This window comes from Eublepharis macularius, chromosome 13 (genome assembly GCF_028583425.1).
Source record: "Eublepharis macularius isolate TG4126 chromosome 13, MPM_Emac_v1.0, whole genome shotgun sequence".
Classification (NCBI taxonomy): domain Eukaryota; kingdom Metazoa; phylum Chordata; class Lepidosauria; order Squamata; family Eublepharidae; genus Eublepharis; species Eublepharis macularius.
In genome coordinates this window covers 69,740,022-69,767,201 of record NC_072802.1, presented here as the reverse complement: position 1 = coordinate 69,767,201, position 27,180 = coordinate 69,740,022, and the positions used below count along the sequence as shown (strand labels likewise).

The 27,180-nt window shown below is 47.0% G+C and overlaps 1 protein-coding gene across 1 annotated transcript; it reads right to left on the bottom strand.

Annotated features, from left to right (window-relative positions):
* Positions 1-210: 210 nt before the first annotated feature.
* Positions 211-25,252, bottom strand: TMEM120B (transmembrane protein 120B). The gene is made up of 12 exons (XM_054996809.1): positions 24,955-25,252; positions 17,441-17,559; positions 14,607-14,723; positions 12,182-12,241; positions 11,774-11,869; positions 9,234-9,323; positions 7,691-7,756; positions 6,164-6,225; positions 5,006-5,098; positions 4,490-4,554; positions 2,404-2,472; positions 211-1,083 (listed from the first exon to the last, which is right to left on the bottom strand). Exons 1-12 carry the CDS (start codon positions 25,021-25,023, stop codon positions 976-978), a joined length of 1,014 nt encoding a protein of 337 aa, XP_054852784.1. The 5' UTR covers positions 25,024-25,252; the 3' UTR covers positions 211-975.
* Positions 25,253-27,180: the final 1,928 nt, after the last annotated feature.

Genomic DNA, 27,180 nt, shown 5'->3' with positions numbered 1-27,180 from the left:
GGCAACCCGCTGAGTTCCACCACCTCTTTTCCCAGAAAAAAAGCCCTGGGAGGCACCTTTGCATATTCAACCATGGGGAAGAAAATTCCAAAGCTGTATCCTGTCAACTACACATTTCCATCACCTGTGAAGTCATTTCCTCCAAAATGACTTTTAAAAAGGGATCTATCCCTTTTTAAAACAACCATGTGAAATAAAACCTACTAAAAATGACCTGGATGAGGCAGTTCTTTTATTTGCTATTTTCTTTCCCTCCCCACCCCTCACCCCAGGACTCAAACAAGATTTGAGCGCTGTAAACGAAACGTCCATTCGATCTCTGCCAATGAAGCACATGACATTACACCATTCACTGGATTTCAAGAGACTTTCTACTTAGCTTTTTTGTAAGCAAGTCTAGCTGGAGTAGGTTACAATAATGATGCAAACGATCCTTTCCACCTGTTTCATGTGCTACTGAAAGTGCTTCCAACAAGTGTGCAACTGGAGGAGCCACTAGCAGCCCCAAATCCCCAGACAGCCCCTCTTGCTTCAGAAATGGGAGTCTCAAAATGAGCACGGGTTCGAGAAGTGGCACCATGCAGTAGCCTGGAGCGGCAACCAAGATTCCAGTACCTGGCATTTCAGAGACAGCATTTAGCCAAAAGCTTGCTTTATTCCTGGGTAGTGGTTTCCTTTCTCTCTTGATAATCCATCTTTTTCCTAGCAGGGTTTGGTCTTTGCTGTACTTCCAGGAAAGGCCAAATGGGTGTTGGATTAAGTTAAACATAAATAGTTGGGTTACCAGCTGGAAAGAGCAGCACTTGCAAATTAAGTCAGCTGGGGAAGACATCGTAGCATAACATAGATGGAATTTACGCCGTGATTTGCTTACTGCAGGGCCAGTCAGTGGCTAAGCAAGAGGTCTGTCCAAAACCTAAGTCTAATCAAAGGAACCAGACCCCAACTTCCAGCCATTGGAAGCATGGTCCTTTTTCACAACTTCTTCATTTTATTCTTCTGGAGTTTGGTGTGCACTACTTTCAAGGTCGTGAGGAAGTTTCCAAGGAAGAGCACCAGAAATGTGAGAGCAAGCACAAAAACCTGGAGGAAGAAGGAAAAACCAGACAAGTATATAGAGTTTAGATGGCCAGACATTGCAAAAAAAGGGTGGAGGGAAGAAAGCATATTAAGATAAACTGCTAGCTGAAAGCACTTAGCAAAAAGCAAAAGTGATACTGACTGTATCAGAATTTAACATAATCCCAATTGGATCAGAACAAGGTCTACCCAGTTCAGCATCCTTTTTTCTACAGTAGGCAACCATATGACTTAGAATGCCACACACAGCCCAAATTCACACCCAGCACATGGTATCTGGAGGTAGATGGGCTCTGAACTTGAAAGCTCCCTTTCCCCTCCAGCCACCCTAGAACCACCGATGGATCTCCCTCATTGATTTGTCTAACCCCCTTTTAAAGTCATCTAAACTAGTGGGCATCACTACACTGAACGGCAAGGAATTCCACAAATTAATAATGGGTGGCATGAACAAGTACTTATCGCTCATCAACTTCACCCCCTGACCCTACCTCCCTGGTGGAGTCTTATGATAATGGGAGAGGGGAAAAAATATTCTCCACACCCATGGATCATTTTAGAAAAAGTTATGCCTAATCAGTAGGTGAACCGAGATTTGTATATTACCAAAATGACAAATAGGACATTTCCTCATTTGCTTTTTCTTGAATGGAATCTTTGTTCATTAAAAACAAATTAAGAGTGTCCTTGAGGGCCTTTAGGACTTTTTAAGCCACAGCAAGAGCTCCTATGGTAAATCCAGTCTCTTCAGTCCACTGACAGACTGCAGGGTTTGACCTCTGCCAGTCACCCCCCACCCCATCTCTAGTCCACAAAGCACATAGGGCCAGTGCAGACTATACAGTCTACATGGTTGACTTCCTACTACAGGATGTAAAGATGCCCAAGGGGGGGGGGGGACACACTTGACCTGCAGTATACAGAAACTTAAATCTTCCATACTGACATGAACCTGCCTCATACTGAATCAGACTCTTGTTCCATCAAGATCAGACTGGCAAAGCTCTCTAGGATCTGAGGCAGAGAGATCTTTCATATCACCTCCTGCCTGGTCCTTTTTAATGGGAGATGCTGGTGACCGAACATGCAGCTTCCTGAATGGGAAATAGCACCAAGCAGATGTTCTACCACGGAGCCACAGGCCTCTCCCAAAGACAAGAGGGGACCATCCAGCTCATCATAAGCTGAGATATTTACCAACAAGAGGTGGAAAAGGATCCCTTCTTCTTCCTTGTCCGTGACTATATCCCACCAATATCAGACAAACTGATTATGAATACTTCCCCTTCCCTCCAAGCCTGAACTTTTAGAGCAAATGCTTACCTGCCATTCTTTACATTCCTTATGTCTTGACAGTTCAAAAAGTGTGATAGCATTGTAGAGCTGCCAAAACTTAAAGAGGGGATGGGGGAGAAAGGGATAAAAAGTAAGAAAGCAGAACTGTATCTGCAAAGCGGAAAACCCCAAAAACCAAACACAACAACCATTTTACATTCTATAAACAAGTTCTTCTCCAAGAGGTATCCATGCCAAGTGGAAGCCACATAAAATAGGTATTTTCAATAGAAGAAGGCTGCTCGAAACACTGCATGCAAGTGTTAGGCCAGGCTTAAGGGCTAAACGAGATGAGATGTTTGCCCCGGGGAAGCGCCTCCATTTTGTAGCACCAGGGAAAGCCATTGAAGAGCACCATGGGGACCCAATTCCAGTCAGACCCACCATGGCACAAGGGGAGGAGGGACGTCTGCCTCTACCCTCCTTTTTTCTAGCCCAACAGAGCTTCGTTGGGGGGGGGGGGTCCCCAACTAGAATCTTACCACCAAGATTACCTTGTGGTGACCTTAAATGGCTTTCCTTAGCACTACAAAATGGAGGTGCATCCCTAGGACAAACTAGGGGAGTGTCTTGCCTAGTTTGGCCTTACACTACATGTTATGTGGCCGGACCGCAACATTTTCTTCTGTCGTAAGCAGCCTCCTCAAGAAGTCAGATTTGAATCACAGACGCTGTGCTGAGGGGCTGGGTAGGGGTCAGAGTGCATACTTGGTATGCAGAAGATCTCGGGTTTGAACCCTGGCACCTCCCGTTAAAGGAGCTCCAGTAACAGGACTTGGGAAAGGCCCCACCTGAGCCCAAAGTAGGCAAGACAAGCTAGATGGACCAAGGGCCAATTTGACATTTTTAACCGTCGCCTATGCCAGTCTGGAGTAGTGGTCAAGAGTGCCGGGACTCTAATCTGGAGAGCCAGGTTTGATTCCCCACTCCTCCACTTGAAGCCAGCTGGGTGACCTTGGGTCAGTCACAGCTTCTAGGAGCTCCCTCTGCCCCACCCACCTCACAGGGTGTTTTGTTGTGGGAATAATAACAACATAATTTGTAAACCGCTCTGAGTGGGCATTAAGTTGTCCTGAAGGGCTGTATATAAATCGAGTGTTGTTGTTGTTGTTGTTATGCAGTCTGATAGAAATCACCCCTTGGAGCTACAGTTACTTGTGTACCTTTCTTTTTTTCCCTCTTCTACCATGGCTATATAGAGCCCAGTGGCGCAGAGTGGTAAGCTGCAGTACTGCAGTCCAAGCTCTGCTTGTGACCTGAGTTCAATCCTGGCGGAAGCCGGGTTAAAATGGCCGCCTCAAGGTTGACTCAGCCTTCCATCCTTCCGAGGTTGGTAAAATGAGTACCCAGTTTCCTGGGGGTAAAGTGTAGATGACTGGGGAAGGCAATGGCAAACCACCCCTGCACAGGTGACTACCTTTACCTTTTACCTACCATGGCTAATACCTCCAAAGAGTGATTTCTACCAGGGAACCAGTGTATGTCTGGGGATGGTGGAGAAGAGCGAAGGATTAGATGCTCCCCAGTATCAGCACCCCAGTCGATTGCTCCTCATCCCAGGTAATTGCTATCTACCATTACAAATAATAAAGCATAGTTTACAGCATAGTGTATAGTTTATAGTTTAAATAAAGAAAAAATTTAAAGGAAAGACAAATAATGAAGTAGGAAGTCCATTCATGGATGTGCCATTCTCCATGAGATCCTACACTGCACCATGCAGGCAGAAATGACAGGATTCAGGTTAGACTTCTTATAACAAACAACCTAGCTACTTAAATAATAGATTTCTCCATCTTTTGTGCCAATACATAGTAACATTCGATTTATACATTGTCCTTCAGGACTACTTAACACCCAGAGCAATTTAGAGAGTTATTATTATCCTCAGGACAATCATCCTGTGAGGTGGGTGCAGCTGAGAGAGCTCTGAGAGAGCTGTGACTGACCCAAGGTCACCCAGCTGGCTTCAAACGGAGCAGTGGGGATCTAATCAAAGAATAGAGTCCTGCTGCTTTTAGCCACTACACCAAACTGGCTCACATGTGTGAACAAAAGAGTATATCCAACTTACATGGCCAAAGAACAAGAAGGGAAGGAGAAAAGTCAGTCCTCGCCACATCCACGACTGAAATCCCTCTGTGAAAAGACCCAAATGCCGAAAGCCAAGTTACACCATACCGAAAAAGCCTCACATGTCCATTTGGCCCTGAATCCTGCCAAATGTCTGCTTTAAAGAAAACAAAGCCATGTTACTCCTTAAACACTGAGAGAGGAACTGCCTCAATGACCTAGCAACTACAAGGGGGAAAGACATGTAGACAACTTTACCCTGCAAATGGAAAGGCAGTGGGTTCTTCAAGAGATTCAAGCAGGGGAAACAGTTGCACTTATTCAGCATTTCCCATATCCAATCAGCTTCATGTATCTTAATGCAGTTTTTGCAACAACCTTGTAAGGTAGGTCAGTATTATCAAACGGCACAAAGGCCAAGTCCTCTCCTTGCTGTTCCCCTCTCCCCACCCTCGTATTCTGCCTATGAATAAAATGCCCTTAAAAATAACCTCCACTCTGCCACCATGAGACTCACCCACTGTGAGATCTAAGTGGTTTCTTTCTCCCAGTGTGCGAAGTCTATAAAGGCAGCCACTTTGATAGTAGTATTGTAGAAACTGGACACAACCTGGGAAGAAGTAAAAGAGGAATTCAAACTAACCAGGCTGAGATTTTTTTAAAAAATGGTATGCTTGACAAAAAAAGTGAATTCTCTCCTGTCAGGATTTGTCACTGGTATGGAGATCTCTCTGTCAAAAAAGAAAAATATTCAGCCCCAATACTGTGGTGTTTTTCTATCATTTGTTCATGAACCTCTCTTACGTTTTTTTTGGTCTTTCATTTGAACATGCCTTCTGTCTCATAGCATGGTGTAAGAAAGCAAAATTCAGGTCCGGTAGCCCCTTAAAAACCAACTAGATTTCCCAGGTATCAGCTTTTGAGAGTCAAAGTTCCCTTCATCGGATACGAATGTTTCTGGTGTATCAGTGTGGTGTAGGTATCAGAACGTGAGATGTCTAGTTAGAATCTGTGAGACCCAGGTTCATATTTTTACTCTGATGGAAGTTTTCTGGGGGGCCCTGGGCCTGGGGGCCCCTGGGCCTGCTGCTCTTTCAGCCAAGACTGCCTCACAGGATGTTGTGAGGATAAAATGGAGGGAGTTAGATCAAGATGGGTAGCCGTGTAGCAGCAGAAAAGAGCAAGAGTTCAGTAGTACCTATAAGACTAATAAAATTTGTGCTAGGGTATGAGCTTTCGTGGATTGCTGCTCTGAAGAAGTGAGTAGTGACTCACAAAAGCTCATACCCTACCACAAATTTTGTTAGTCTTATACGTGCTCTGGACTCTTGCTCTTTTCTACTGCTTGTGAGGTAGGTTAGGCGGAAGATGTGTGACTGGCCCAAGGCCACCCGGTGAGCTGACATCCCAGAGCGTGGACTCAAACCCAGGTCTTCCAGATCCTAGCCCAACTCCCTAACCATCACACCACATTGGCTGTCCTCCTCTTCGGGGACAGTATCAGTGTATAATGTTGGGCCTTTGCATAAATGTGCAAGTTAACGGCTCTTTCCTGTTCTGTTTCGATGTACCGCCTGTCTCCCGATGCAAATGTGTAGTACAGCTTGCAGCGTGCAAAGCATTCCCCGCTAGCATCAAGCAGAAGAATCCCAATTTTATTAAACAACATACTTACTTTGAAAAATTGAAAATGCTAAAAACTGGTTGCGGAACATTTGGTACATGAGACCATCTGGCCTGGAAGAATAACAAAACAAGATGCTTGAATAAACGTGCAAGCACAGAGCACAAACTGATGTTGTCGAGAACTATTGCATCTCCCCACCCCCCAATTACTTCTCAACATGTGAATTTCTCAAATGCATTTCCTGCTCTGCCAAAGTCGCATCTTTCTACCTTTACCACCACGGACTACATGAGCGGGAAGTCACCTTTGAATGATTCCCCATATTAAAAAGCAAAAAAAGAAAGCTAGGATAGGGGGGAAAAGAAGCCAGGCTAACCACACAAAGTAAGCAGCAAGTTTCTTTACACAGGTGGAGTAGTCAAACACACAATACTGAAATAGCTGCTATGTCAAAGGAAGACCACAACAGACACCTCTGCAATGTCTCTGTACAGAGTTTCCCCCCTCCCCCAGCAGAACACACTGTACTGCATTTTAGTTGTTACTTGTACTTGATTTTATGGCCATGTGAAAATCTGTTGCACAAAGTCAGACTATGGCTGATTCCACACACGTTGAATAATGCACTTTCAATGCACTTTATCAATCGTTTGAGGTGGATTTTTTGTTCCATACACAAAAAAATCTGTTCCAAATGATCTATAAAGAGGATTGGAAGTGCATTATCCAACGTGTGCGGAGGGTTCCTCCAGCTCAATAATATCTACTCTGGTTGCTGCAACTTTCCAGGGATTAAAGCAGAGAATGGTCTTTCCTAGCATTTGGATATCCTCTGTGATGCTAGATATCCGAGCTGGACACTGGATAAAGCAGGATGAAGATGGTTGTTGTGGGTTTTCTGGGCTGCATTGCCGTGGTCTTGGCAAGACCACGGCAATACAGCCCGGAAAACCCACAACAACCATCGTTCTCCGGCCGTAAAAGCCTTCGACAATACACAGGATGAAGATATTAATCAAAACTATCCTTCCCCAACCCACCCGAAGCTTAATGACTGAGGAAAGGCAACAGCCTATGTTATTTGTTCACATCTGCAGCTGCCCCCCAGTAAAGATCAATTGACCTCACCAAGTTATCGCCGTAGCCAGCTTTTTAAAAATTACGGCTCTGGATCTGACAGATTCAAAGTAGACTCCTTCGTTTAGTTCAAGTAGCCATTTGGACACAGTTTCACATAACCATTTTTACTGTACCCAAACTATCTCATGTTGTTCATTAAAGAAGAAAAACCAGGCAACTCATAGACAGGACAGGGGTTCCAAATACTCAAGAAACTCTCTAGGGATGCAGAATAATATGATGTTGTAAATTACAAAGAGAAAAAAAACCAAAAATGACCACGCGTGCTCCAGGCAAGCATGGTGAGGTGACCTTTGACAACTCTCTGGAAACTTCAAATGGGCCTAACCCTGGCCCCCACAATCTAAATACATTTAGAACCACCAGCTGCTCCCAAATTCTAGTATTTCCAAGGCTGCATTCAGACTCTATGTAACCTAATAAGGAGGGACTTACCATGTTAACATCACACCAGATAGGAAAGTTGAGACGTAATGATGAGACACCCACCAACCCTTAATCCTGAAAAGGAAGAGGATATTTCACACATTATGCCAAGCCAAACTCAGCCCAACCATCAACTGTACAGTCGAGAAGGAGCTGCAACCCAATTACGACTCCCTAAAAAGTCAACCGCTTTACGCAGCTGGTGTATTGTAGTGTCTCAGAAAATCAGCTGTGATCCAGGATCCACTTTGAATCTCATTTCAGCAACCAACCCACTAGGTGGCCTTCAGCAAACCACACTTTCAGCCCCAAAGATAATCAAATCTTTATATACCCATGTTTGCAAACAAGTGTTCATTGGATTCAATCTTTATATTTTGAACTGGGAAATCCAGGTGCTTTCTGTACACCTATGAAGGTAGCATATGAAGCAATTCCCTCTTCCTTTATCAGGACCCTAAGCCCTCAACCAGACCAACATAAGCCTTTGGAAGAAGAAAGGAAAGCCAGACAGAATTACAATAAATAAGAAATAAATTATCACTGTACCTGTAAAACTTGTCATCATGAAAGTTTCAAAACAAGAACTCCACCTAGAATATTATTGCTGCTGCCGTCTCACTGACTGCTGCCAGCGTATGACACATTTTGTATAGTGCTTTTAACTAGTGATGCAACCAAACTTTTGTATTTACTGTGCTTTTAATTTTAGGTTTGCAAACCATCTTGGGATTTTTAAAAGCACAATATAGTCTAAAACGGGTGGTGATTGTGTATGCCTCAAGACTTTTCCCACTAACAAACCTATGAGGTAGGTTAGCTGGGAAATAATGAATGGCCCAGTGGCACCCAACGAGCTTCATGTTATAAAAAGGCAGGGGTCATTTCGTAGAAAAAGAGCTGGAGGAACTCATTAGCATAACTCATTAGCATATGCCACGACCCTTGACATCACCAGAAGTGTGTCATTAGCATAACTAATTTGTATATGCCACACACCCCTGACATCACCTATTCTGGCTGTTTTGGACCCAATCCTGGCCTTTCAGGGCTAAAATTGGGCCCAAAATGGCAAAAATGGGGATGAAAATGGCCGAAAAGGGGCCCAAAATGGTCAGGATCAGGCCGCTGCTGAGCGGGAGAGTGATCCACTACTCGTCAGAGGCCTGATCTGGGCCATTTTAGCCCCAATCCAGGCTGAAATGGGTCCAAAAGGGCTGAGAGTCGGGTGGGCAGGGCTACCTGTCATGTGACCTCTTTGGGGACATGCTGGAACTGTGTTCCTGCGTGTTCCCCCTCAAAATGAGCTCAGCAAAAAGGGATTGGAATCACCCCCATTTTATCCACTCTGTCACACTGGGGATGTGCAAATATGCCTTTTTTACTTACTTCCCACTTCCACCCTCAAACCACATCCCCAGAAACATGGATTCACCAATGAGAATACACTTGGTTTCAGACAGCCTGACCTATTAACCAGCACCTTATCGGGTAACTGTATGAATTGTCTCAAATGGGTTTAAAGTATTCTGCATATCTTAATGACTCGTACCTTGATCCATTGCTGATGAGGATACTTTCCCTTATTGTCAGTGTGCAGTAATACCAAACTAAGAGGAAGTTGAACACTTCATCTGTTACCCTGAAGGAAGAGAAACAGTAGAATTCCCCCCTTAGCTGATAAATATTTAACGATAAAGTCAGCTGCACGCTTGTCAACATACTCTTTATCCCCCCAAAAGATGACTGAAAAGTCATCCGAGTTCTTGATCCTGCAAACGCTAGCTTACACATTTCCAGTCTTTAAAATTTTCACAAGGACCCAATAAATAACCTTAAACGAATCAGTATGTCGGGCTGGAGCGCAACGAACACTTTTTAAAAGAATTGCACAGGCACTTGGTTAATGTACGTGGGTTGTTTTGATTTTTTAAAAATTCTGAGACGTTCCTGCTACTTTGAGCCCTCCAGAAATGAATTTTACTAATCTACTGTAGGACTCAAATAGATTTCAAAATTAGTTGCAGAAATAATAAAACTTCTAGGGATTCACTGAGCATGACACCAGCTGCAAAGGGCGGGGGGGGGGAACCTCAAATTTCATTAAGAATTTCCCTTTGGCGGGACAGGAAAGGAACAGCAGCAAGAAAACAATTGTGTTTATTTCATTTCCTATTTAAAGCAAAGAGGGTAAAAATGACCCCAACACCATCAATGTACACCAAAAAAAATATTACAAGGGGGTTTGGGTGCAGGGGGTCTTCATGGAATACCATAGGACAGTTGTCCTCATTGGTAGAAGAATACATGGAATATGGAGTTTTATTTAAAAATTCTACATCACAGGATCAATAAATGTAAGGTTGCCAGGCAACCTTATGACAGACAATCCTGATAAAAGAGCAGCAGTTATGCTGGGACCCGATGGGACTGTTCCAGAGGGCCATGTCCTAAGCAGAACTGTTCCTAGAGAGAGTCCGGCAGGCACCATGCTGACAGGGCCTCTTGGGGCACATCTTCAGCTGTGTCACACCTTTTTAAGCCTGCTGAGTGCAATGGACTCAGAAGGGTGTGACTGTGCGCAAGACGGCACCATGAAGGGCCCTAAAACACAGTGCCTTCCTGCTGCAGAACCTCAGGAAGCAACTTGACGTTCTGGAACAGCCCCATGGAGTCCCCAAAATTTGGAAGACGAGGTGGCTGACGGGCCCTGTTGAGGTATTCTTCACAGAGTAAGTGGCAGGGCTTTTTTTTCAGCTGGAACGTGGTGGAACGGAGTTCCAGAACCTCTTGAAAATGGTCACATGGCTGGTGGCCCCGCCCCCTGACCTCCAGACAGAGGGGAGTTTAGATTGCCCTCCCGGAGGGCAATCTCAACTCCCCTCTGTCTGGAGATCAGGGGGCGGGGCCACCAGCCATGTGACCATTTTCTCCGAGGTCAACCCACTGAGTTCAACCACCTCTTTTCCCAGAAAAAAAGCTCTGGTAACATCCCCAAGCGGGCAGGCAGGGCTGTCAACGTGAGGCTAATACCTTCTGAAGAGGTGTGTGTGCCAGGCAAGCAGTTCATGATCCAATTTATAAAAGCACCGCAGGGGATAATTCAGTGAGGGGATCCCATTAGATCTAGATAAATCCAATCAACTGGAAAAGCAATACCGACTGACGGGTGGTGCATTTCAAAGACCTGGGGAAGTTCTTCAATATACCCTGCTGCGTACGGCAAGCCGCAAAACATGGCAGTTTTCAAATGGTGTTCTGAGGATCTTTGAAAGCTTAGCAGAGGCTGCTGAGAAGATGGTGGCGATGGCAGATAATTCTCAAGGACACTTTCCCAGCACTGCTAAGTACCTCCTGTGGGGGAGATTGTGGGGCAGCTCCAAGGCCTGACTACAGTGCGCAATGTGCAAAGAGACCAATGTGTGAACTTGGAGAGCACACCGTAGAACATGCACCCCTCATGAAGCTTCTGCAACCTGCTGTGGTTCCACAGCAGACAAACTGATGCAGCAAGAGCTTCCTCGGAGGAAGAACACGTGACACTCTATTTGCGTCAACCAAGCCTCTGCTGCTACAATGGGACTTGGAATTGTTATCAGCAGAATGCAGAATCTCATGGAAATATAATTCTTAAGCCAGCTATAACATACACGGTAGCCTAAAACTTCAAACCAGAGGTCCCCCGACCTTTTTGAACCTGTGGGCACCTTGAATTCTGACACAGGGTGGTGGGCGCAATCACAAAATGGCTGCCACAAGAGGTGGAGCCAGCCACAAAATAGTAAGTGTTCCACATTACAGGCAGGAGGCCTTTTAAAATGAGGGTATTATTTAAAAATATTTCCTGGCGTACACTGTCAGTCACACATTGAATATCCCTGTGCTGAAGTGGTAGTTGCTGCCAAAGTAACTTTTAAAAAAATCTGTACAACCAATCAGCTGTTCAAGAGCCAATGAGAAGCCCTGCTAGGCAAATGCCCTACTTGGCCCCACCCACTTTCTTTAAGCACTTGGTGGGTACCTGCACAGGTGTCGGTGTGATGGCGACCCCTTTTTAAATCTGTATCTCAGGAAAAGAAGCGGCAATCTTACCGGTAATGGAGAACAAATCTGCAAGCGACTGCCCCAAGGAGTAAAATTATCGTCAAGTATAGTTTAAATTTTTCATATTCATCTTTGTAGGCAAACCTGGAACATAAAAGATGAACACGGGACATGCACCAGGACTAGGCTGCAGAGATGACACCCCACCTGACACCCCCACGCCAAACTGCGTCCACCACCTTCCGAGATTGCCGAGAGCCCCTACTGATGCCCAGACAAAAGTTCCCTTGAGAGCCTTCCTCACTCTCAGAAGCTTGCAAACGAGAAGCTCGCTCAAAACGGGGATGCTTCCCTATCTCACCGTGACCTGAGCCGCCCCCCCCCCAACCACCCCCACAGCAGCCCCGCTGTTGTCCCACAGATAACAAGCAGAACCGGAAAAGAGAAATCACTTACTTTGCCTGTTTACTTAGCAACGTTACATTCACATTCCCCAGCACCAGATTTAAGTACAAACTGAAAGAAGAAACAGCAACACACATCAGTCCCGCACAGCAGTGGTTTAAGACTTCCGCTCAACGTATTTGGATACAACAGCTACACAATGGAAGAAGAGGCTGCCTTGACTTTTGTAGCAGGACAGAGACATTTCTCACAGAGAATTATTTTAACAACAAAGTAATTGTCCAGATGAAATTCTTTTTAATGTTTTGCGGAGAGGTTTGTCACAAGATCGGACACAATTTATGGTTTGAACACACGAACTTGTGTAGGCGGGGCTTTTTTTCTGGGAAAAGAGGTGGTGGAACTCAGTGGGTTGCCCTCGGAGAAAATGGTCACATGGCTGGTGGCCCCGCCCCCTGATCTCCAGACAGAGGGGAGTTGCGATTGCCCTCTGCGCCGCTGAGCGGCGCGGAGGGCAATCTCAACTCCCCTCTGTCTGGAGATCAGGGGGCGGGGCCACCAGCCATGTGACCATTTTCAAGAGGTTCCGGAACTCCGTTCCACCGCCTTCCCCCTGAAAAAAAGCCCTGTGTGTAGGTATGTATCGCTGCCTGACAAAATAAAAGATTTATGATTCTATTTGCGTATGCCTGTGAATTATGATCAAGGCCCTATTTTGCTTGCCTGTTGGAGACAATGTGGGCAGCTGTCCAACACATCTTGTTTTCTCTCTGCTCTCGCTCAGGCATGTTTGTTTGTTTTACTTGTAAAATGTGATGTGTGGCATTAATGCTGCTAGATTGCAGGATAGACGTTTTTTCAAACAGCTTTGAATCCTGGGATCTTTCAGCTTAAGTTTACTGGAAGTAGAGAGCAATTTATATCCATCTCATTATGCTTCTGTAATTAGTTTAGGTAAGAGAACATATTGTTTGTTCACTTTACACAGAAATAGCACCTGTATGTGATACCGAGGATAACCATCTTGCCAGGAGCGTGCTGGCTTTCGTTCCTGCTTCTTGACTTTCTTGTCTGAGATTCAGCAAGGCTTTCTTGCATTTTGTTGGTGTCCAACCCCTCCATTTCTAAAGAACTGTTGGAGAGCACTTCTTATGCAAGAATTCCAGCTGCTTAATTTTCTCTCCCCTTTTCCCCTCTTAAGGAAGACGCTCTCATACAAATCCCCTCTCCGAGCACATTTATTTGCATCCAGGGGCATGTGAAATTGTACCCCTGTAGTCAGAACTGGCATCCAGGCCACTCTTAACTTCTTCACTGATTTGACCCAACTACAGATTTCTCCACCAGCAACAAATGGCTTAATTCTAAACCAGCCCCCTTTATCAGACTCTTACATTTTTCCTGTGCATTCCACTTATTCCTTAGTGCAGCGTGAGATGCCTGCACGTAAGTAAAGGTAGTCCCCTGTGCAAGCACCAAGTCATTACTGACCCATGGGGGGACATCACATCACAATGTTTTCTTGGCAGACTTTTTTTGCGGGGTGGTTTGCCATTGCCTTCCCCAATCATCTGCACTTTACCCCCAGGAAACTGGGTACTCATTTTACCGACCTCTGAAAGATGGAAGGCTGAGTCAACCTTGAGCCGGCTATCTGAACCCAGCTTCTGCCAGGATCGAACTCAGGTCATCAGCAGAGCTTGGGCTGCAGTACTGCCGCTTACCACTCTGCGCCACGGCACATACACCTAGCAAAATCATTTGCAAGTCTGCGCTACAAACATGCATGTAGTCAGGGTAACTTTCTCCCCCTAAACCCTCACCAAATAGCTCCTAAGCAGAAGACTGACAGAAGCTTACTGAGCGCATCACTAACCAAGGATTTGCATCGTGGATTTTCCACAAGCGAGGCTGCACCGCGGCTCCGCAAACCCGTGCATCCCTGTGGAAACCCACTGGCATCGAGTAGATATGTAGCGTCTCAATTCCAAACCAGACTGCTGGTCCATTGAGTATTGCTCAGAACAGCAGCAGCTCTTCGTTGTCTCAAGGAGAAACATGGGCCTGCTGCACAGAGCATGTCCTTCGCTGCCGTTTTCTATCAAGGACTTGCTTGAACGTGTGCCCTGGGCCCTTGAACCATCTGCCCTACCTCCTCCTCCCTAGGCTCGTCTAATAATAGCTTCCCCAGATTGTTCCCCAGGGGCATCACCTCAGCATGATGCAAGTGGGAAACTATGTGCTCAGGAGACACAGCCAGCCCGTGTGCCACTTCTGGGCCATGTGCATGCTTAGGGCAAACATTCACCTCCAGCTAAGAGAACAGCAGTCCCTGGGGAAACTCAGGCAGCAGATCCCAATAACAAAAATAACAGGCATTTATCTCAAGGGGGTTCCTCTGGGAAACACACAAGAGTGTCAACGACTTACAGATCCGGTCTATGCTCAGGAGCAACTCGTTAAAGGAAACACGTACCCGTTTTTCTTTGGCAGGTAAGCTTCCATGTCAAAGAAAACATTGTGCCGCTCTTTGATCTGGCTGTTGATTTGCTGTATGAGTTCTGATTCATCCCGGCTACAGTTGCGTTTACATCTGTGAAGTTGGGAGGGTGGCAATCAGAGAAAAACAGACGCACGCATATTTAAACACATCCCAGCACCACATTCCACTAGGGCAGAAAATCCAACATGTCTTCCTTTCCTGCCCATTTAATTCAAAGGCCAGCATGACCCCCTGCAGAAGTGATGGGTTTGAATGCTGAGTCACCCAATGGAATTGACTGGCAGTTGATGCATGACAGAGAAGAACAAAAACAAACTGGCTTACACAACACATGAGCTCCTTCAGTTTTTCAAGGTCGGAACTCTGGCTGGCACCAGCCATCCAAGGTCTTGAGTAGAATATTTTTTTGCACCACTTACTAACCTTGTAACTGGAGATGCCAGGACTGAACCTAATAAAGAGTCCAGTAGCACCTTTAAGACTAACCAACTTGACTGTAGCATAAGCTTTCGAGAACCAGAGCTCTCTTCATCAGATGCACTGTCCACTTTCGAGAACCACAGCTCTCTTCATCAGATGCATAACCAACTTTATTGTAGCATAAGCTTTCGAGAACCACAGCTCTCTTCGTCAGATGCATTGTCAGACAATGCATTTGATGAAGAGAGCTGTGGTTCTCGAAAGCTTATGCTACAATAAAGTTGGTTAGTCTTAAAGATGCTACTGGCCTCTTTACTATTTTGCAACTACAGACTAACACAGTTAATTCCTCTGGATCTATGACCAGGATTGAACCTGAGACCTTTTGCATGCAAAGCAGATGCTGTGCCACTGAGCCACATCCCCAGCCACATAGCTGGCTTGTGGAACTCCCTGATGTAAAACGTGGTGATGGCCGCCAGCTGGGATGGCTTCAAAAAGCATTAGAGTGATTTTAAGAAGGATATGCCTACTAATGCCTTAGGGCTGTACAAGGTAAGAATAGAACCTCCATTTTCAGAGCTAGTGTATTTCTCAAGACCAGATGTTGTTATCCCTGTCATGCCCCACTTGTGAGCACCCCAAAGCATCTGGCAGGCTGTTGCTGGAAACAGAATACTGGGACAGACAGACTTCGACCTGATTCAGCAGGGCAATTCTGTGGTTTTATGCAGCTGTTGGATGCTTATTAAAGTCCCCTGGATTTTAGGTTTCCATTTTTTAAAAAAGGAAAGAGGCTAAGATTCTAGCCCTCATGATTGCAGATACGCACCAGACAGTGGAAATATAACAAACATCAGAAAAAAAGCAAGGTGTGGCTCCCTCCAGTGGCAACACCTTCCACCTCGGCCTTGAGCTATTCTCTTGGGAAGACTCAGAGGAGTTAGCCGTGTTAGTCTGTAGTAGCAAAATAGTAAAGAGTCCAGTAGCGCCTTTTAGACTAACCAACTTATTTGTAGTATAAGCTTTCAAGAGCCACAGCTCTCTTTGTCAGCATCTGCGCAAGAGAGCTGTGGCTCTCGAAAGCTTATGCTACAGTAAAGTTGGTTAGACTTAAAGGAGCTAATGGACTCTCTACTGTCTTGGGAAGGACAGTACATCCAGGGAAAAAATCATGGAATCCACAAATAAAGAAAAACAAACGGGGGAAACAGTCGCTGGACTTAGCAGTAGAAGGGGGAACCTTGTGCTCACTCACCTGGGTGGCTGGTTGCTGGAGGCAGGGAGATTGTACACACTGCTCATATCACTGAGGGGGCAAAAAGGAAGCCGACCCTTATCCAACCACCCTGATTCCTGAAATCTAGAATGATTATCAATCAGCAGGTACCGAGCTGGATGTGTTCTGCTAAGAGCAGCATATCCATCAATGCAAGGAACCTTCCTCCATTCTGAAAAAGTGTCACTGTTCACAGGAGAGATTCACAGGATCTGATCCAAGGTGTACATACACTGAGCACAAAAAGCAGATTGGTACCCAGACAACATGCCCTGGGGCTCTCCAGAGAACGTCCCTGGACTTTAGGCCTGGTTCTTGCCGCTTCTTGACTTGCAAAAAACTGTCCCATAACATCCTGTGGTTTGGATTTGTGTGGAATTATCAAGTTCCCTTAATACCAAGTCCTGTCCTGGCCCAAATGGTCCAGGCTTATCATATCTCGGAAGCTAAGCAGGGTCAGCCCTGGTTAGAACTGGACGGGAGACCATCAAGGAAGTTCAGAGACAACGGCAAACCACCTCTGAACATCTCTTGCTTTGAAAACCCTGAGAGGTTGCCATTAGTTGGCTGTGAAATGACTGCGCTTTCCAACAGTACCAAGTCAGACACCGGGCCCACCACCGATTGTATTTTCTAACTGGCAGCTATGGCGAGTCCTGTCTTTCAGGCAGAGGGTGTAACTTTTGACTCCTTCCCACTCTTTCTAGAAAGACTGGGAATTTATGGCATGGGACACCCCAGCTGTCCCTGATAAGGCTTTCCGCAAACGATGCAAAACCGAATGATTCAAAAAGGCTTTCTACTCAATGAGGAGGGCTGAATTGTAGGGAGGGGATCTCAGATGATCCGCTAATGAGCTAGGAACCACAGGCCTCACCACTATGTTGTATTGGATTCCTGCTAATGCTATGCCTTTGTGAACTTGTATCTATTTACCCGTCCCTATGGCATTTTTGACTGTACTATGACTGTACTAATCTCACAATGTGTAATACGCCTTGTGTCTCAGTGAGAAAGGCAGACAATACATGACGTAAATAAAATAAATAAAAATAAGATACAGGATACTCCTGGTGGATTCTTCTAAGTTGGCTGCTGTCCCACATACCTTTGAAAACTGTATTGCAAGTCCTGTAAGCCCCTCTTCTGCTTCTGTATAGAGCTGCTACAGGCTGACTGCAAGTTGTTCAGCTCTTCTAGTTTTTGTTTGTAGATTTTGTGCGTTTCCTACCAAAACAAAAGGAGGCACATGGATTAAGTGTCAAAGTTTCAGAAGCTTTACACTGTGGCATGAGGCTTATGAAATGGGTGAGAGGAGTGGATTATAAAGAAGACCCGGAACATGGAGCTGGTTCACATACGGTCCCACCTACGGTTGACTAAATGGCTTCTCCATATTCAGGGCTGGAATGCCTCCAAGTAATAATGCAAAAGTGGGGCAGACTCTGGCTTCCTTGCCCTGCCTGCAAGACTTCTGGGAGTATCAGGGTGGCCACTGCAGGAAACGGGTCTGAAAACCGAGATGTCTTCATTTCCAGTCTATAAGTAGCTCCTCCATTCATACCACAGCACCTCTGAGCCGTAATCCTGCATTTCATTTACCACCAGTTTTAGCGGAATGGTTGACTGCACAGCAAGACAGTGCACAACTTCATTGCAGAATGTTAATATTCCGGTCCTTCAGAAAACAATTTTTATTCCCCTGTTCAATGTGTGCCCTGACCTGGATGGCCCAGGAGAGCCTGATCTTGTCAGATCTCAGATGCTAAGCAGGACCAGCCTTGGTTAGTAATTGGATGGGAGACCTCCAGCAAAGACCAGGGTTGCAGAGGCAGGCAATGGCAAACCACCTCTATTAGACCTTTACTATGACTTGAGGGCACTCTCCACCACCGCTCAATTTACATCAAATGGGGAGAAGGGGCACTGTGGAAGCCCACACCTGCAACTAAACCACATGGACCATGCCCAGTTTTCAGCCCCACATGTGCTGTGAGGAACAGGTGACAGACCCCTGCAGGCCTATATGCGCAGAGCCCCCAGGGTGTGAGTGGCAGAAAATGCTTGGGCATTACTTTCAGCATGGAATCATCTTTGGCTGATTCCGCACACATTGGATAATGCACTTTCAATGCACTTTATCAATCATTTGAGGTGGATTTTTTGTTCCGCACACAAAAAAATTCGTTCCAAATGAGCTATAAAGAGGATTGGAAGTGCATTATCCAACGTGTGCGGAATCACTCTTAGCTTCTGATACCCCTTTTCGAGAGTGGCTCACTCACTTTCAGGTCGGGCTAATGAACTTGCGGAACTTTGTACAACAGGTAGAAAGCTGGGAGTTGTTTCCTTTCCCCTGCACCCCCCCCATTCCTAAATGCGTTTCTTTCTAAGCAGAAATAAGTAGCAGCGCCTCAAAAGAATATCTACAGATGCCCTTTGTACCATGCTTATTCAGCAACTCCTGGCAGAGAATCCTGAATTAAAGGACTAAGAGCCAGTTACTTAATAAAAGCTGAAATTAAACATTAACAGAAATCCTCTCCCCTTATACTCTGCAATCAGCACTTTTCATTGTTTGCACTTGCATTAAAATAAAGCCAACGTTCAAGTTTTAAAAACAACCATGTTCTCAGGCCCCACCACCACCACCGACCGTAACTTTGGCACCCCACTGGCCCAAGATGTACCATTTATGCACAAGAGCAGAATGTCTCCACGGCATGAAACAGACCAGGTGGCTAGTGAAATACTCAAAGTCCATAAAGAAATAAATGTTTAATTGAGGAATAAACTCATTATCAAAAGGTCATGCATTCAAGAGAGGAACTGTCGAGAAGGATACTTTTTATTTTTAAAAAGTGTTATCTAAAAGAAAAGAACTGGGGCTGCCCTCGGCCATCTGCTATGCACGTATACGGACTCCCAATATTTGTTTAAATAGCCTGCTCCTGGACTATTTTAATGATTTTTAAAAAATTATTATTGATTTTATGTTTTTGTGACTTTTAATGTATTTTTAAATGTTGTTAGCTGCCCTGAGCCCGTCTGTGGGGAGAGCGGGGTATAAACTGAATAAAATAAATAAATAAATAAACATTCCGGCAGCAGTATGGACACTTTTGGTTCAGCTCTTTGTCCCAATCAGGCTACACTGAATTTGTGTGAGTGTGTGTAAAGTGCCTTCAAGTCACACCCAATGGATGGCGGCCACAGCAAGGCAGCGTTCGAGGCAAGTGAGAAGCAAAAGCGGTTTGCCGTTGCCTTCCCTCTGCAGAGCCTTCCTTGGTGATCTCTCATCCAAGCATTGACCAGGCTTAGCTTCCAAGATCAGACAAGCCTGGGCTATTCCATGCCAAATCCCTCTATGTGGGATTTACCCAGTTTTAATGACCTTACTGTGGAAGTGTGTGTATTTTAAACAACTTTATTGAGATTTAAACCTACAAACAACCACCTAGCATCAGAAGTTAGGTGTACGTAACTATGGAATTGGATGTTATCAACACGTGGATGACACCCAGCTCTATATATCTCGGTCCAAATTCCCTGGCGATGAGGGGACAGGTCTTGAGTCATTGCCTGACCATTGCGGTCAGACAGCTGAAAGTGAACAAACTAAAACTCAATCCAGACAAGACAGAAGTGATGGTGATTGGGAAGGCAGAGATATTGAAGGACGCTGTACTCTTCTGTACTCTCGCTGTACTTGGGAGACCTAGTTAAAAGCCTAGAAGTTATAGTGGATCCAGCACTGTTGCTAGAGAAGCAAGTTAATGCAACTACCAAAAAGGCCTTCTTCAAACTCAGTCACGTTTGGAAAATGGCCCCCTTGATCTGGCCACCTGCTTCCATGCCATGGTAACATCAAGACTAGATTACTATAATGCACTCTACATAGAGGTCTTCCCCACAGCTCGATTACTGTCAGGAGCCAGATATTACTCCTATTCTGCAGTCACTCTATTGGCTACCAATCTGTTACTGGGCTCAATTCAAGGTGCTGACTATCACATTGCTTATGTTCTGCCATGGCAGCTTTGCTCATCCGAACGCCTTCTGCAGGTACCACCAAAGCCAACAGCTGCCTATACGCATGCATTCTCTGTAGCAGACCCCACCTTATGGAATGGCCTATCTGAAGAGGTCAGGAAAGCTCTTACTTTCCTAGTTTTCTATAACCTATGTAAAACTGAATTATTCAGGAAGGCTTTTCTACACCGGTTATAGGGCTGCGCTGTAAGGAAATGGTCAGAGGGATGCTTTGGTAAATGGATAGGGACTGTAGTCTACACTACTGTGTATTGTCTGTTGCTGCAAGCATGCTCCTACTAGGTAGTTTTCACATTGTTTAATATGTCATGTAAAATTGCTTATTTTTTTTATTTCAGCATCGTTTTTACTCAGTATCAGATTTGTCCCCCCCCCCAAATTTCTGCTATCCATACCCTATTGTATTGTTTATTGGATGTCCCATTGACCATATTGACTTACACTGCCCTCAGTGGAACAGGCTTCCTTGGGAGGTGGTGGGCTCTCCTTCTTTGGATGCTTTTAAGCAGAGGCTAGATGGCCCTCTGACACCAATGCTGGTTCTGTGAACCTAGGCAGATCATGAGGGGGACGGCAGAATGGGTTACATCAGTGCTTAGTTCTTGTGGCCTTCTTACATGCCCAGGGTAAGGCCGATTGCCACCTTGGGGTCAGGTAGCAATTTTCCACAGGCCAGTTTGGCTAGGGATCCTGGAGGTGTTTTACCATCTTCTGGGCATGGAGCAGGGGTCACTGGGGCAGTGGGGGGCGGGGGGTAGTTGTGAATTTCCTGCATTGTTCAGGGGGGTTGACTAGATGACCCTAGAGGTACCCTCCAACCCTATGATTCTATGAGAACCGCAGACTGAATAACAGAAATAAATTCCCAGGCCTTTTCTTGCTGAGTAATCCAGTAAGTAATCCAGTAATCCAGAATCTAGAAAGTAATCCAGAATCTAGAAAGTAATCCAGAATCTATCCCTGCCTTCATGGAAGGCAAAGAGAGAGGAAGGGAAGAGGGTCTGTAAGGCTGGCCGGGGAAGCAGAGGAGTTTTTAAGCAGCGCCGCTTTCCTCTTACGCAATCTGGGCTTGATGCCAACTCCGCTCACAAGCTCAAGTTGGTCATGCAAGTAATTTGGTGCTCTAGATATGCCTTTCAGCAAGTGTCAGAAGACAAGAATGACTGAGCAAGTTCACCCAGGACAGAAATCCACACAGAGTTTTGGGAAAGCCTCATCCGGTCCACTGCAAGCACACCCTGGGAATCATCTGCACTCACCCAACCATGTGCTCCTCAGTACAGAGAGCCAGTTCAGGCCACGGGTTCAAATCCCCACTCTGTCATGACATTTACTGGGTGGCCTTGGGCCGGTCACCTTCTTTTAGCCTTTACCTACCTCGCTGGGTTGCTGTGAGGCTGCACTGAGGAAAGGGGGATGATTTATGCCATTTCCTGAGGAAGTGCTGGCCAGACAGAATAACAAGCAGGTCTTTGGAAAATTGCAGAGGCTACACCTCAAAGCGGAGCACACCAGACCTGAAGAACCAGCTTTCTTCCTTCCCGCCACCACAGGCAAGTGGCTACTGCAGGAAGAGTCCTAACCCACACTTGAACATGTAAATAAAAATATTAAAATCCAAGCCTGCTCCAAGCTCAGCCTCTGGCACCTACATTGCTCAAGCTCCTCTGGCACCTACATTGCTCATTTCCAGGCACAGGACAAAACAATTGCATTCACCCAGGCTTTAGCTGAATTTTTATCCCCTTGCCCTACTCTCTCCCACTCCGTGCTACTGCTTTTATGCCTGCATGCATGTTCATCTAGAATTTGGCTGATGGCTGCTGCTGTAGTTTTAATTTGTTTATATATAATTTTAAATGGATTTTCTATTGTTTCCTTTAATCCTGCTTACTCTCCCCCCCCCCCAAGGCAGACTCTGAAGAGTGCAGGATAGAAATCTATTAAAGAAAGTAACTTAATTTTGTAACTCGCATCTGCTGATTTTAAGATATGGTGAGATTCTGGGAGGGATGCGGAGGTGCTAAGCAGAACTGTGCAACCCCCACCCCCTGCAATGAACATCTCTTTCATGTTAGGCAAAACGGCGGAGCAGACTTTGCTTCCTAAGCAGAAAACGTCAGCCAAGAAGGCAGCAAAGACCGACAGAAGGGCATGGCAACCGAAATGATGACCCCCAGAGAAGGGTTCCTTCAAGAGTCCAGTAGCACCTTTAAGACTAACCAACTTTATTGTAGCATAAGCTTTCGAGAACCACAGCTCTCGTCAGATGCATCTGATGAAGAGAGCTGTGGTTCTCGAAAGCAGACAATGCATCTGACAAAGAGAGCGGTGGTTCTCGGAAGCTTATGCTGCAATAAAGTTGGTTAGTTTTAAAGGTGCTGCCGGACTCTTTACTGTTTTGCAACTACAGACTAACACGGCTAACTCCTCTGTATCTATGACCTGGGAAAGATATGGCCATCTCATCCCATCCTTTAAAATTGGAGTGTTTGAATCTGAAGGAACAAGATATTACACATTAATGTACTGGTGATATTTTAAGCACACAACTGGGTCTGGTTCAGAACTACGCTAGAAGAAGTGTGAGCAAAAAGGAGTATGTTGTCTCCTCTTGCTGGTCTTGCCTCAAGGTCTAGCACTTTCTGGCCAGCCTGTCAACTTTATATATTTAAAAAAAAGGAGCAGGCTGTACTTCATCCCTCGGAATTTGATTAGATCCCTTCTTTTGCATTAATCTCCAAACCTCAGCAAGATCTTATCTTATACATGGCTAAAATTCAGATTTTAGCCCTGCTGGAATTAAAAGGATCTCCACCTTTATAGAATCAGCTTAAGAAATCTGTGAAAAATCACAGCATTTGAAAACTTCTCAACTGCAAAGCATGCTAGGAAACAAATCCTCTCTGCTTCTTGCTCTGAAGGTGGCTGCCTTTATTTTATACTCCAAACGGCCACCTGCTCTTCCCAAAAAAAAAAATTATCTACAAATCCATGTCAGATCTTTACTGGATCTGTCCTCCTTAGATCTGAATTTTACACAATTATGTTTCACTTTCAGCAATTCCTGGTCTCTTCAATCCACTGTTTGTTCACCCCATCGAGCAGGAGTAATTCTGCTTAGGATGTCTCTGTTACTCTTTAAAAGGCTACAAGATTCCTTTTGTTTTCAACATCCCCTGGGAATCCTTCAGATGCCACAAAGTTTTGGGACTGTTGTAACATCAGACCAACGTAACTACTCGCCTGGTCACCAAAATGCTCTCTCTCTATGGGCTTAGATCAAGACGAGTAGCTGTGTTGGTCTATATGTAGCAGTTGAAAAGAGCAAGAGTCCAGTAGCACCTAGAAGACTAACAAAATTTGCGGTAGGGTATGAGCTTTTGAGATTGTCAGCTCAAAAGAGCAAGAGTCCAGTAACACTAATAAGACTAACAAAATTTGCGGTAGGGTATGAGTTTTTGAGAATCACAGCTCTCTTCTTCAGATAGAAAAGAGCAAGAGTCCAGTAGCACATAGAAGACTAACAAAATTTGCGGTAAGGTATGGCTTTTGAGAGGGTCAGCTCAAAAGAACAAGAGTCCACTAATGCTTATAAGACTAACAAAATTTGCGGTAGGGCATGAGCTTTTGTAAATCACAGTTCAGTTCTTCAGATACCAAACCTGAAGTGAGCAGCGACTCACAGAAGCTCATACCCTACCTCAAATTTTGTCAGTCTGCTCTTTTCTATACGGGACATTCGCAGTAATGAAGGTGAAGCTCCTGCCCAGGGGGGAAACTTGGGGAGGGGGGAGGTCGCAGTGTTAGTCTGCAGCAGAAAAGCAGGATTCGGGTCCTGGGTTCGAGTCCAGAGGCGCCTCGGAGACCCACACGAGTCTCGGGGGCTGAGCTGTGGCGAGACTCCGGGCTCCCGTCTTCAGAGCCCGCCGGGCGAGTGCTGCGCAAAGGCTCCGCGTCCGCACCAGCCATTCGACACCGACTCCGCTCCGCCGTCGCAGGCAGCTCGCCGAAACCCGAGCCGGCCGCTCTCCTTGTCCCGAAGGCCCCTCCGGGCGCCCTGCTGTAACCTTGGCGCGCCGCAGGCGGAAGCCCCCTTTCCGGCCCGGCCCCAGGCGGAGCCGCTGCCCCGCAGGCAGGTGGGCCGGCCGGGCAGGCGCGCCCGGAGCTCCGCCGTCCCAAGCAGCCGCGCCGCCCGGCGGGAGGCCGAAGGGGTCTCCCCTCCTCACCCCCGCCCCGATCCCTCGCAAGGTCGCGGGGAGGCTGCGGGGCCCGCGGCGGAGCTCCGACGGCGCGCCCTGCCCTCGCGGCCCCGGGGACGGCGGCCCTTCTGCTCCCGGCGCGCCCCGCAGCTGCCGCAGGCGCCCCGGCCCGGCTGCCCCCCGGGGGCGCTGGGCCAGGCAGAGGCGCCCCGGCCCCTTGCGCGCCCCCTGCGCTCGCAGCCCCCCGGCGCGCCCGGGATCGGCTCTCCCGGCCCGGCTTCCAGCCCGCTCCGGCCCTTCCGCGCCGAGCCTCCCCGGGCGGGGCGCAGAGCCGAGGACCCCCCGCGGGCGCAGCCCCGGCGCCTACCTGCAGCTGCTGGAACTCCTCCTCCAGCTCCCGCCAGTCGGCCTGGCACCTCTCCGCGGGCCGCGCCATCCCGCCGCTCAGCGCAGCTCCCGGCCGGCCCCGGGGCCGCGCGCATCGGGCCCGAGCCGCTCGCGGATGGACTGGCGGAGACTAGGCGAGGGCGGCGGCGCGGGCAGCGGCCATCCTGCGGGCGACCCGCCGGGAGCGCAGCCAAGCCCGGCCCCCGCCGCGCAGCCCTGCCCACCGCCCGGCCCCCGAGCCAGACCCCAGCCAGGGGCGCCGATGAACCGGGGCTGCCCGTCCAGGCGCGCAATTGCGCACGCGCGCACCCCCCCCCCCGCGCCATCTCCCGCGCTTCGTTATTGGCGCAGCCCGAACCAGGCCTCTCCTAGCCCCGCCCCTCTCCTCCCCGGGATTAACCCCTTGTGGACCACGAGCCCGCTGGGCGTCAGCCCGTCCTTGGCGGCGGCGCGCCCAGTGGGTGGGGGCTTGGCGGCCTCACGCATCTGTCTCGCCTCCGTGGTGCAAAAACAGCTGCAGAATAATGTGCAGGCATTTCTAGATAAGGCAGGCAGACAGGCCACGTAGGCAGGTATTTATAGAGAAGGGTGTGTGTCGGTTATCCGTCTGCGTTTCTTTGAACGGCTCCGTGCTCACGTGCATGGCTTTTGCGGCGGCTCCCAGCAAGCTAACAGACCGCAGACCAAAAATCCGCTCCGTGGAACCGAGTAGAAGGTTTCTTAAAGCATAAAGGCATAAACGGGGCGGGGCGGGATAAAAACAATTTGGAGCAATTTTTAACAAATATTCTGATTCGGAGCAAATACAAAAGTTCTTCAGACGCCGGCTTAGAGAAGGGCTTTTTGCAAAGGAACTGGACAAATTCAAGGTCTGCTAATGGCTATGAACCGTGAGAGCTAAATGGAGACTCCATATTCGGAAGCAGTATATCTCCGGATGCCCGACCTGTGTGGCCCAGGCAGGCCTGATCTTGTCATATCTTGGAAGCTAAGCTTTGGTTAATAATAGAATGGGAGATCTCCAAAGAAGTCCAGGGTTGCAGAGGCAGGCGATGGCACCTCGGTTAGTCTCTTGCCTTGAAAACCCCCGCAGTGGTCATCATAAGCTAGCTATGACTTGAGGGCACTTTGCATGACCGCGTATCTTTGGATGCCTGGGGGAGGGGCTTTCTTTTATGGCTTTCCTTCTGGCACCTGATTGGTGGCTCTGGAAAACAGTCCACAGGGTTGGAGGGACTTGTGGTCTAATCCAGCAGGGCTCTTCTCAAACATCCACACGTGCACAGGGTCCATGTGAACTGACATCTTGGGGTTGCAGTGCAGGGTGTGCACTTTGAAGCTGTGCCTTCAGCGAACTGTAGTTTATCATTGGATTCCCACAAGAGCTACACAGGGCAGGCCGTGGCCCCAAACTACGCCAGATGTCATAACCAAAATGGTCATAGATCCAGAGGAGTTAGCCGTGTTAGTCTGTAGTCGCAAAATAGTAAAGAGTCCAGTAGCCCCTTTAAGATTAACCAGTTTTACTGTAGCATAAACTTTTGAGAACCACAGCTGCATCTGATGAAGAGAGCTGTGGTTCTCGAAAGCTGGTGATGCATCTGACGAAGAGAGCTGTGGTTCTCAAAAGCTTATGCTTCAATAAAGTTGGTTGGTCTTAAAGGTGCTACTGGACTCTTTACTATATAACCAGAATGCTGGGCTCTGCAGCAGGAGCCGAGCATCTTTAAATGTGGTGCTAGCCTGCTGTTTCATCAGGCACAGACTCACACAAAAGGGGCCGTTTCCTGACCATTAAGACCCGCTGAGGAGAGATTTACAATCCTTAAGAAACATGACCCTTCCCTTTGTCACAGGCTTCGGTTCCCCTGCAGGCACACCGCTTTAGGCCCCAGCCAAGTGGAGAGGGAAGTATCCCTCCGGGCAGAAAGCTCTGGAGGATGCAGATGTTCAAACAAACAAAACACGCTCTACCCAGGATTATTTAGCATTTATACAATATTCCTTATTTGCAAAGGAATTTGATCTTTTTTTTTTTTAATTAGCCAAAGAACTTGATGTTCTGTTCTGTCTCCTTCATTCGCAGAACAACCCAGAATCAGTTCCAACTTGGAAAATTACATGTTGTATGTCTCCCGTGAGGAATGCCAAAGCCTCCCTCATTGTTGCGTCCCCACCAACTGGTATTCAGAGATAGTCTGCTTCT

Bases quoted from the DNA above. Each gene is read 5' to 3' on its own strand.
- TMEM120B (XM_054996809.1), bottom strand. From the start codon at position 25,023: ATGGCGCGGCCCGCGGAGAGGTGCCAGGCCGACTGGCGGGAGCTGGAG. The intron at 5,099-6,163 runs GTAAGTATGTTG...ACTTCTTCCCAG, and splicing joins AGCATTTTCAATTTTTCAAA to GTTGTGTCCAGTTTCTACAA. The intron at 4,555-5,005 runs GTGAGTCTCATG...GTCTTTTCACAG, and splicing joins CCACTTAGATCTCACAGTGG to AGGGATTTCAGTCGTGGATG.